This window comes from Arvicola amphibius, chromosome 7 (genome assembly GCF_903992535.2).
Source record: "Arvicola amphibius chromosome 7, mArvAmp1.2, whole genome shotgun sequence".
NCBI lineage: Eukaryota > Metazoa > Chordata > Mammalia > Rodentia > Cricetidae > Arvicola > Arvicola amphibius.
In genome coordinates this window covers 59757944-59770546 of record NC_052053.1, presented here as the reverse complement: position 1 = coordinate 59770546, position 12603 = coordinate 59757944, and the positions used below count along the sequence as shown (strand labels likewise).

At 41.6% G+C, this 12603-nt stretch overlaps 1 protein-coding gene across 1 annotated transcript in view; it reads right to left on the bottom strand.

Moving 5' to 3' along the window:
• Positions 1–12603, bottom strand: part of Abcb5 (ATP binding cassette subfamily B member 5) — a 104888-nt gene that overhangs the window by 6752 nt on the left and 85533 nt on the right. The window contains 3 exon segments of the mRNA XM_042055397.1: positions 902–1038; positions 9264–9404; positions 10179–10278. Coding sequence (XP_041911331.1) covers positions 902–1038; positions 9264–9404; positions 10179–10278 — 378 coding nt within the window.

Genomic DNA, 12603 nt, shown 5'->3' with positions numbered 1-12603 from the left:
TCAGCTCCTTCTTCAGCACCATGTCTGCCTGTACGCTGCCATGCCCCACCATAACAATGAACTGAACCTCTGAACTACAAGCCATCCAATTAAATGGAGAAAAAGTACTCAGAATAAGACTGGGTTTGAAGAGCATCATGATAGCTGGTGTAATTGGAAGGGTTATATAGTTAAGGAGATGGTCCAAAGCTCAATGCCAGGATTTCCATACCTGTGTCTCTTTGCCACCTCATTTTGTTCTCATCACAGAAAAGTGTGGGACAGTAGAATAAGCAGAATGGTCTCCCTGGAGCAGTTTTTTGCTTCAGACACAGACTAGTTCGTTTAGCACCAATGGAGAAGAACAAACTGGAAGAGGACATCTTCCTTGAATTTTCTTGACTGGACATTCAGATTTAAACTCATTTTTGATAGGAGACAGATTCAAAGGAGAAGGCCTCTTCAGAACCTGGTTGCTTTGCTTCAACCCTCTCTCTGCCATCTCTGGGACTTCATTTACCCAAACTAACCTTGGTCTTCATTATACTGCCCACTCCCATTTGATATGAAAAGAAAATTGAAATTTAGCCAACATTCATACAAGACATGCAAGACCAAAACCATTGCTATCTAAATATATTTTGACTTAGTAATTAATCTCTCATAGAACATTCTATGGCATAGGGCATATACACTAAAGAAGATTTCTTTTAACATAAAATATATTTTAGGAGTAGAGGTGAGAATATTCTAGGGGCATTCTTTCTCCTTTGTAGTGCTAAAATTTGTCCATACAAACTTCTGGCGCCTGATCTTAGAATATTCTATGTCAGCAATACTCATACTAAGAAAGTGAACACGTAAACTTTAGTTGCGCTTACTAGTCCCCGTCCTCCCCCCCCCCCCCCCCCCCCGCTTTGACTGCAGCTGTCTATAGTTGGTTTCTTTTTCAGCAAAGCAAACAGATGTGCAGCTCCAACTTTGGCTTTGGAATATTCTGGGGTCCAAACATGTGTTTCTCCAATGGCTATAGCATCATATGCAATGGCAGTAAAAACTCTGTTGAAAGATAAGACATCAGCAGAACTTGGGAGAAAAGGAAGAGTGGACAGAAGGCAGATAGCATTCCTGACGCTGAGGGCTCAGCAATGGCTTCCCTTTCGAGCTCTCTGCCAGGTGTTCTGTAGGGCAAAACAACCTTTGAATTTGAGTTATCTCAAAAATTCCTCTTTTGATTAGTTATCAAAGATTCCAATCAGTGAGCCTGAAACCTTTCAGCCACTTTGATACAAGGTGTGCCTGTTGGGAGATTTGGCAGAGAATGCACTGACAATAGGGAGAATGTGTCCCTGGTGGTGAGGTCTGATGCAGGGCCCTTCTTTGTTTTCTTGCAATGTGGTTACACAGGTGACTGAAGCTGGGCTCAGATTAATCACCGGCCTTAGAGATAAACTGTTTAGAAAGCAAAGTGTGGACTTGCAGTTTCTTCCCCGTTCTGCGGTGACCAAAGGACACTTCAACCAAGCCTGAAGGAGGAGCTGTGTGATCTTGGAGTTTGTTGTAGATTCTGATCTGTTTCGACACGTGTTCATTAGAACCTGGTAAACAGGCCAACGGTCTTGGAGTTATGATCTAACATGTGGCTAAATGTTTTCCTACTAGTTTTCTGTTTCATTTTAGATGTAAAAATAAAGAACAATTAAGTTACAACTGGACACAGTTTACCAGCAACATTTAAACACCAGGTCAAAGGGCATCAGGGAACCCAGCTGCTCGCTTGCTTTGATCCATCACAGACATGTCTTGGAGGTCTGGCAGGGTAGTGCCTCCTTTAATCCTAGTCCTCAAGAAGCAGATCTTTGTGAGTTCAAGGCCAGGCTGGTCTACATATCAAGCTCTTGGCCAGCAAGGACTATCTAGAGAGACACCTTGTGTCAAAGACCAAACCAAAAAAACCAAGTATGTCTGGATTCCTCGTGAATGTCATCCTTTCCTCTGTGTGACCTCCCGAAGGGTAGGGATGGTAATCTCTTTAGCGACCTTGACCTTAAACCCCAAATACTGTTAGTTGTACAAAGAAACAGGAAATATAAAAACAACCAGTTTACAGATTATCTGTTGCTAAAACTACCATTGTCAATAGTTTTGAGATAACAATTTTTTCACCCTTTACAGAAATTTTTATGAACATAATGCCATTCAGAAACTAAATATAAAGTGTAACAAGAAGTCTTGTCAAATTATGTAGCATGTTAAACATGCTTGTTTGTTGTTATTTGATACAATGTAATTTATGTCACTTAAGGTATTCTTGAAATTACTATACAGGCCAGGACTGTCTTGAACTTGGGATCCTCCTGCCTCAGTCTCCTGAGCACTGGGGTTACAGGTGTGTGTCTCTGTACCCAGGTGTATTTGTTTTAAGTGCAAGCACAAGTCAGGCTGGATCAAACTGAAGTCAGGATTTAACAAGTGAGGTGGGAAGAGAGAGGCACTAGGAGTGTGTTGACATTGGCCCTAAATGCGCAGGGGCTGGAAAACAGCCTTCTGTGTGTCTTAGTCACTGTTCTATGCTGTGAAGGGACACCATGACCAAGGCAGACAGGGCTTCTCTGTATAGTCTTCGCTGTCCTGGAACTTGCTTTGTAGACCATGCTTGCCTTGAACTCACAGAGATCTTCCTGTCTCTGCCTGGGATTAAAGGTGTGCGCTACCATGCCCAGCTTCAAGGCAACTCTTATAAAAGAAAGAATTTAATTGGAGACTTGCTTGCAGTTTCAGAGGCTTAGTGCGTTGTTATCAAAGTAGGGAGCATGGTGACACACAGGCTGACATGGCACTGAAAAAGTAGCTGAGAGTTCTCCATCCTGGTCCTCAGGCCCATCCCAAGTGACACACTTCCTCCAACAAAGCCACACTTCTTTTCCTAACCTTTCAAAAAGTCCCACTCCCTGGTGACGAAACATTCAAATATATGAGCCTATGTGGGTCATTCTTACTAAAACCTGCTACAGTGAGGTTTACTATGTGCCCTAATACCCATCTATCCCAAAGTTTCCACTCTTTGAGTCATTTTAAGTATTAGACACAGATACCCTGAAGTTTGTGTGTGTGCCAGGTCCCTCTTTAGAACGCAAGTGTTACTACTCAGAAGGGGTTTCTTTTAAGGCCTTGTTCTTGGGGAAGAGCGATGACCTGAAGAAAGGTGAACAGAGCAAGAAGTCTCTAGATAGAAAACCCCAACATCATGCTTTCTCATTGTATGAGGGAGCTAGGACTGGTGGGTTTTATCCTAGGTACCCAGATGGAGAGATGAGTTCTGTGGTGATAGGCCACCTAAGGGCTAAGTCAGGGGAATCGAGCTTCTTGATTTCCCCCATTAGCTTTGTATAAAGCTAGGTCAGTGTCCACATGCCTAAACATCTGGATTGTTATTGGATTTGCCTAGACTGCCTCACCTAGCAGTGAGCTAAACTCAAGCCTCTGCAACTCAACAGGCATTTATGTACAGCAACCAGGGCTGGACTCCACAATACAGTCAAACAAGCTCCTTCAAATCCTGCCCAAACTCCTGGGGCATCTGGATGGAGGGCTACCCAGAGAAATGTGCTTTCAATCTGGGCTTAGCTCACGCAAAGGTGAGCCACAAGAATGGTGAGATATATTAACATGTTTAGTTACTAAAGTACATTAATTCCATTAAGCAAGAAGCATACTACAGGTCATAAATGAGTTTTTCCATTGAACAAACTCTTGACACACAACTATGTAAAGAAGGAATTAAAGAAGAATCAAACAAGGTTCCAGTGTATGTAGCCCAGGCTGGACTTGAACTGAATTCACTATATATGTAGCTAGGAGAGCACTCTATGCATGAAATTTCCTTCTCAGCCAGTTTTCTCTTTTAAAATTAGTTTTTGACTAGCATACAAAGTCATGAAGTTCATCATGACATTTTCATATATTCTTTGACTTCATAGTTTTCATATGCCTGTCTTGTCCTTGGGAAGAAATCTCAGTACAGCATATGCCACTCAGTCCATCCTGAAACCTTTTGGGTTGGCTAGCATGAGGGAGAAAGGTGAGGAGGGAGTTAGGAAGGAGCAGCCTAGCACTCTGAGGGTCTATTCCCTTTTCCCTTAGTTCTCTAACATGGACAGCACTGCATCTTCTCATCCACTGGCCCTTCTGAGCACATATGAACACTGTGAAATGCCAATATGTATTGTAACTATTAAGATAAAAACAGAATTTACAAAGTTTCTTTCAATAGAAACAATCCCCTAGAACACAGACATGAGTGGTTCCAGTTTTAACAAAAAGGATCCAAATAGGAGTGACCAGCATATGTGCTAAGCTTAATCATTGTGTCTTTCCTGAGCCCAGCTCCAGTTTGTGGGCCTTGAGTGATTGACCAATCCTGGGAGGAAGTTTAGTGTTCTGTGAGCTGGGTTCCCAGCATCACATCTAAAGTCATGCGTATTTGCCTTGCAGGTGTGACTGGATTTCTTTTTGAATCTGACTCCTAATTGTAAACAGGAGCCAAGCAAGTCTATGTTGCATGGTGGTTGTCAGAATTAAATGCATAAATGATATATGATACCTGGAAGTGTTAACAAATGAATTTGTGTGCTATTCCTTTCATGGAATGAAGAACTACTGGGACACTCTGCTGGAAAATGAGCTTCCGTCCTTTTGGAGAAATCCAGTACACAGCAGTTGTCATCATAGCAGTCGATTCCCTGGAGTGTAAGGTCCTCTTCGGGTGGAAAGTACAGTAGCTGTCATCCTGGAAGTGCTCATTAAGTGACTTTCCCTAGCTCATCCTCTATCCCCCTTCGACCAGATTAAACTCAGTGGTCCTCTCCTCCCACTCCACATCTTTTCCATGATGAATGGAGGAACACTGCAAGCCACTGAGATTGGCTTTGTATTCTGGAGCTTGGGAATGTTTTCAAGTTCATGATACGATCTGACCACCTAGGAGGTAATTAGGCCAGGAACTTCCCACTTCACAAATTAGGAAACCCCAGCCTGTGAAAATGATGCAGCTTGCCCAGGATCACAGAGATTTCCATGTGAGCAAGCCTCCTGCTGACTGTTTCTGTCACATGCCATGCTTTCTGGTGGTGAGCGTGGTGTCTGCCTCATGCTTTAATTCATTAGTCTTCATCCCTGTCCTGGGATCTGCACAGGCCTAGATGTCTCCTCTATTTTGACTTCTCTCTGTAGATGCCTTCTCTGTTAATCTAAATGGTTTATGTGCCTTTTCTTCCAGTTGCCTCCTAGGGAGGAGCCAGCAGAAGTGGACCACTGTCATGCAGGGCCCAAGCAAAAAAATCTTTCCTGTTTGCTAAGGTGACCGTCTCAATTTCAAGGATCAGTTCTTGTAAGCAAAGATGAACGTAAACGCCTAATGAACTTCTTTCTAGCCCTTGGTGTTTCAAAGTCTCAGTTAGCCATTAATATCATTAATATTGATCCTACTGCATGTACTGGCTTTTTTGGAGCCTAGTCTATTTGGATGCATACCTTCCTAGACCTGGATGGAGGGGGTAGGGCCTTGGACTTCCCACAAGGCAGGGCACCCTGACTTCTCTTAGGACTGGAGGGCGAGGGGGAGGAGGAGTGGGGGGAGTGGGAGGGAAATGGGAGGATGGGAGGAGGTGGAAATTTTTAGTAAATAAATAAATAAATAAAATGAAGCTATGTTGTTATAGTTCTGATTGCTACATTTAATACTGAAAGTCCAGAGTAACTTTCTGTTGAGAACTGTCCTTAGATTTTGAAGAACAAGCAACATACACATACACACACATACATATACAAACACAAACACTCATACACACATACACACACATCACATACACACACATACACACATATACACATACACACATACACACATCACACAATACACAAATCACACACATACACACACATCACACACATACATACACACATCACATACACACACATACACACATCACATACACACATACACACATCACATACACACATACACACACAGAGCCTTTATTATTACTGTAATGCCCTTTACTGATTTCTTTCCCTCTTGCCTAGATGCTGTGCTTAGCATTGTCTATGCATACCACAAAGATGGAGGTGACTCACAAACAGAGGAAAACCTGAAGTGGTTGTGGTGGGAAGGTCCAGAAGCCTCTGTGGGTCACCAGTGGTGTCTGGTTGGTATTCTGAAGGCACCTCAGCTAGGACCTTGCCTTGTGGCATCAATGCCAAACCTCTCATTTTTGCTTTTGGACAGAGTCTTGTTTTGTAGTTCATGCTGGCCTATACCTCACTACATACCTAGGTTGGCCTCCAACCTGCCATCCTCCTGCCTTAGTTTCCCAAGTGCTAGGATTACAGGCTTTTGGTAGGATACCTACTTTATTAATGAAGAATGAGACAGGGAAAACGAAGCTTATTTTGTATTCCCCAAACTGTGTGTTAATAGCGAACTGATCAGTTTTGCATTGCCAAGCTAACAGAGAGGGGATGTTTTACTACCTTCTGAGTATGAGGACCATCCTTAACTCCTCACCAAAAGTCAACAGTATAAAGATGTTATAATCTTGTTTAAATGCTCATTTTATGGAAAGCTCTCCAATTGTGGAGACGACACTAGTCAGCTTTTGTCACAAGGCATGCATGCTCCCTTTATTTAAAGAGACGGTTCCCCTCAGCAACAGCACAACAAACTACAAATGCATGAAGAAATTGTGCTGCTCACCTCCTTTTCTAAGCACGCTGCCCCTTCTGGAAGAGACTGCTTATCTGTACCTGTAATTAAAAACCTTGAAAATATACTCACGTTTTATTGGGGAAAAGTATGCTATTATTATCATTTATTTTATGTATTACGATTGTGTGTGATGGGGTATGGAATGTGATATAAGGGTTAATTTTAAAGATGAAAGAAAAACACAAAGCATGACAAAAAGCAAAGAAAGAGTAGTGGCAAAAAGTGGGTGGAAAGATGACAAGTCTGCCTTGTAAAATGGCAGGCCATCCTCCATTGCTGTTGGTGGGTCTGCTCTAGCAGCTAACACCAGGCACCCTGACAGCGCAGTGCTCTGGGCACGTACAGGGGCAGAGGAGGGAGTGCCAAGAGGACAGTACCTTCTAAGTTTCCTGTAATCAAACTTTTGGAAGACAATGTATGGTTAATCCTGGGAGTGGCCACAAGATATCAGAACCAAAGCAAAGGACTAGTTTAATGAGGCCTGTGAATTGTATAAATTAATCCATGTGATTCTGGGTTTTCTTTCTTGTTAATCTGACAAACTAGTCAAACTATATAATCAGAATGAAGCCCAAGGCAAACACCTTAATTGTATTTTTACGGATCTAAGTAGACAGCATTCCACAACACGTAAGAGAGAAGAAAATGGAACAGGGACCCTAAACTTTTCTGTTGTTTCTTTTTTCAAGATAGGAGTTCACTTTGTAGACAAGGCTGATGTCAAACTCCCAGAGATCTACCTGCCTCTGTCTCCTGAGGATTGGGATTAAAGGCGTGTGCCACCAGCAGTGGTGTGCCATCCTCCCCCTCAACCCCACCCTGCTCTGGTGCAGTTTTCAGTTCAGGGACTTGTTTGAGAGGAGCTTTGCCCCTAGAGCAACAGTGAGCAGCAGTTCCTTGTGAATCTGCCGTTACTGCTAACTGGTAAGAATTGGGAATGCTGATTTGGTGACTTGAAAATTGTTTCTTACCAGTGATTAGCCAAGAATGTCCTAGGATACTTACAAATAGAGATGTTTTTGTGAGAGTAGATAATAAAAGTTATCTGAAATCACATGACGTCAAATGAGTTTTGATCATTTCTTTTGGTTGAAAAGATCCTCAAATTACAATAACATCCCAGTCATGGTGGAGTTCCAGACAGGTTCAAGAGCTGTGGGAAGCTAAGCATCTAGGAGGAGCCCCAGGGCTTCCTGAGTAACCCAGGTGCAGAACAAAATCATTATCATTAGGGACTGTGCCTAGGTTTAATGTGCAGGGCACAGGAGGGGTTGTTTAAAAAATTACAGATTTTTTTTTGAACTTGTAAGTGTCTAACAATGAGAACTGTGATATAAACAGCAACACTTCTGGCATTTTAGACTCAGGCAGCTGAAAAAAACACTCAAAATCTTTGCAATTGCAGTGGTTAGGTTGTTGGACCCTACCGTCCAATCACCAAGGAGAAGGAGTCGCCCCAAGAAACCATCTCTCATATCACAGCTGATGTAAAAGGATGAGGATTTTATTAATTCTGTCATGACAGGGTCTTCCAGCAGTCGGGAGGCTAGAAGACCCTGAATGTCTGCTACAGGCTATTTTTAAAGGGAAAAACCACAGAAGGAAGGGGTGTCTGGGGGTTGTTCTTTAACTATTATGATTGGCTTATTCAAAAAGGCTATTGCCAATAACTGGCTGGAGAGTGGTTGCTAGATCAGATGAGGTAAAGGGAAACTTCTGAGGGTCACTTTGCCCCTTCCCCAACACCTAAGGGTTATTTTGCCCCTATTCAGGGAGATGGAAAGTTCCCAACATCTCAGTACATACATGCATAGCTGTTATGTCCTTTGTTCCCAGGAGAGGAGGGGAAGTACTGAGAGTTGTCAGAAATAGCTTCAGAATTGTCTTAAAGTTCTACAAGGTGTTTTTATCGAGTGGAGAAAGTCTTCATGTTATAAACAGGCCCTGAGAACACAAGCCACTTTGGGAAGAAGCTGCAACATTGCAGCGGCCAATTCATAATGAGACGTGTGTGTATATAAGCGCTGACTTGACTTCATACTGATGAAAGCCGCCTCCTAATGGGAAACTCCATGTAGTCTCTGAGTTCCCCCAAAGAAAGGACAGTGAGAAACCGGATTTGCTGCTGTAACCCACATTGGAGTGAGCTAAACTTGGGAGCAAGTTACTTGGGAATTTACCACAGATCCTTTGCATTGCATCAGTACATAATACAGTGCACGGTCCAAAGTTAGTGCATCAAGTTTAGTCATGCAGTGTTTCTTATCGTTACACAGCACCAACAAAACAACCTGGCTGAATCATTATACAATGGAGACGCCTTTCAAAACAAAACTATCACAGGTCACCCTTTAAATAAACACAAATGTTACTTGTCAGTTAAAAATAAAACAACACACATACTACGCATACACTTAAATGTTTTAGAAAGCCTTTCCCACAGGGGAACTAGATGGGACTCCTCCCTAAGCTAGACATGTGTGCACACGTACAGGGTTTAAATATTTGCACAACTCACGTGAACATGCCTTCTGATGTCATCTGACCAGCTGGAATCAAATAGGCTCCAAATTGAAATCCTGCTGCATGGGCGAAATACACAAAAGCATGGGCGACCACATAAAAGCTTCCAGTGATGTGTGCTCTCTTCAAGGCATTTCTAAAAGACACAAATACCAAATTATAGAATGTGGATAATAGAAGGTCAATATAATAAACTCAGAGTGACGAGTGCAGAGGACGTTGAAATGCTCTAATTCTGTGGATATACATTTTTCTAAGAATTATAAGGTTATCACAGAGAGGACAGGCACTTTTCTCTACACCTGTAGATAGTTTACTGTACCATATCTGCCTCTACTTTCTAATGAGTGGACATATGTCATGAAAAAACAGCTTATGTAAGAACTAAGGAGCAGTGCCTCAGTAGTACTTAGAAGTGTTCTCTAATCTCCATTACAGTCTTGCATTAGTAGAATACATAGTGACTATTAATGGGTGGTGTAGACCACAGACATCAGTGCCAATGATCTCTGGTAAAGTAACACAGAGAACCAGAGGCAGCGTGATGAGGAGGACCTGTTAAATAAGCACCATGTACATATTTGTTCCCATGGAAACTCTCTTACTAGATGTTTAGTGTAAAAGGGTGAGCCATCCTATCTTCTTTCTTCCACATGTTGTTTCCTCAATATTCTTTCAGAAATAAGTTGACCCTGTGCCAATGGTCACATGGGGGAACCTAAACTTCTTTGTTGTGCTATCCCTTGATATTCTTATTTTCTATTGGTGAAGTCACTTGAGAATTTAGGATGTGCTGTTCTTAGGAAAGAGTAACATGGAAATAGCTTAGCAAGCAAGCCAAAGGGGTCGTCACCCTGAGCACTGTACTTCCAGAATGAGAGCCAGTAGAGTGGACTTGAGCTCTCCTCACCTGTGTCGCGTCTGAAGCATCTCCTCGTACATTTGCTCAAAGGCATTTTCTCTTGTTAATGATAGTACAGTATGTATGTTCTCCACACTTCTGCTGCAATCTTAGAAGGTGGCACACTAGAATATGAAAATAATATTAGTGATGTTAAACTCCTTGGTAGTGAATTCCAGTCTGAGGATGCAGTCTTTCCAGTCTTTCCAGTTTTTCCCAGCAATTATTCTTACCCCCACCCCAATAAGGTAAAAAAATTGCTTGATGGAAATTTCTTTTAAAAAGATTTAATTCATACAGTTTAGGGGCCTTAAGTCTTCACTGAATTTAATTTTATTTGTTTCCCCAGTGGGGAAATCAAACATTGGCAGGCATGTTCCCATGCAAATGGCTTCTTATAAATTATGAAACTGTTCTTACAAAAGATAACAGACAAGTCAAGTAAATAATTATCCCAACACAGAATTGTAAATCATAGCCAAACAGGACTCAGGAACAACTCAACAAGGCACCACTCAAAGTGGCTGCAAAATGCTTTCTAAGACAAAACTAGTTCTATTTTGAAGTCTAGAAACTCAAAAAAGTAATTCAAGTATGACTAATGTTTCTTTATGTTTATATAGTATTAAAAAAGAATGCAATGACATAAGTTTCAGAATGGGTAAGGGAAGTCTTCTGCGTAGAATACCATGTGAATCTGAGAGTAGGTTATCTTCAAAGATAAATTTTATGTTGCCACATTTTGTTTCAGATTGCCTCTGTAGACTGCCATACAGGGCACCCATGTGAACACTTCACATTTATAAAAGGACATTTTGGGGTTGCTAGAGTTGACTAGATGGTTTTAAAGTACTAGAATTCTGCTCTCAGTTTTCATGTTCAGTTGTTTCAAATCCTTATTAACTTTATAACTATTAATCTCAAAGAACGTTTCACTTTTCATGTATGTTGTTGACAAAGAAAATGACAAAGAATGCTGGAGTCTTGCTCTAGAGCAAAAGAGAGATGAGTATTAATAAGAAGCTCTTTGTGAGCATTTCCCACAGTCTAGAGTGTGACATCACTATAGAAATTAGAAAATACGCTAACCTTTTAAAATATATATGAGTGTCTTGCTGTCTACATGTCTGCATCTGTGTACCATATGCATGCCTGGTGTCCACAGATCCCCTGGAATTGGAGTTATGACAGTTGTTAGTCACAGTAGGGTGCTGGGAACTAAACTCAGTTCCTTTGGAAAAGCAGCAGGAGCTCTTAATCACTGAGCCACCTCTGAAGTCTCAGGAAATACTGTAGTCTTAAGAAAAACTAATAAAGCCATTTTCATCAGAATAAAGACAAGCATTTGATGATTTCTTCCAGTTTACATAAGCAAAGAAAAGGAAGGCTAGCATATTTTATTATTAAAAATTAAATTTACATAGATTAATTGGTTATGTATATGCACTTTTGTATGGGAGGGCATAAATGGGCTGGGCAGAGGGCAGCTTTGGTTTTGTTCTTTTCCTTTCACCGTGTGGGATTCCAGGATCAAACCCAGGTCATCAGGCTTGGCAGCAAGTGCCTTTACCCACTGAGCCATCTCTCTGGCCTGGTCTATATTCTAAGTGGGTCTCTGGTAAGTTGACTCGCTGAAAGCAATAGGGACAGACTCAGATTGCCTAATTTAGCAGCAGTTACTTATTGTACAATCTCGGGTTAATCTCATGACACAAAAATAAAATATCAAAGGGCACATTTATAACAAAAGCTCATGACAGAAAAAAATGAGAAAAGAAATCTAATTAGTGTCTCAATAATTTAGAAAATGTTCAAATTATCACCATTTTAAAAACATACATGGAAGGCTAAACAACTCTTCACTGTCTCTGAGGCAAATATTTGCTAAGTAGTTCTGTTTATACAGTACAAGCAGACATTCCAAGGCTCGTTCTTTTTCTAGTGTAAGAAATGTGGAAAGGTCCAGGGTTAGGCAAACCAGATCACTAAGTAACTGTCTACACTTAAGAATATGTGTGATGTTTTATACTATGGTAGCTCTAATCTAGTTACTATGATGTGGACTATAGATGACACTGTTATGGTTTAAATAAAATGCTGTAGGTCCCTGAGTGGTGGTAGGCAGTGGGCAGCAGGTCCTGAGACCATGGCAGGCCACAAGGGCATCTGGGTCCCAGGAAGCTGAGAGACAGAGATGGATAGGCACACCATGTAGAGTGAAGTTGGATATTTATTTAGTGGGTTATGGATGGGAAGGGGAGAAGAGGGAACAGCAGAGAGAGAGGGAGAGAGAGAGAGAGAGAGAGAGAGAGAGAGAGAGAGAGAGAGAGAGAGAGAGAGAGAGAGAGAGAAAGGAGAAGGGGAGGAGTGGGGGGAAGGGAGATACAGAAGCAACCTCTTCAAAAGAGAGATGTATAAGGAAGGACTCTGGCTG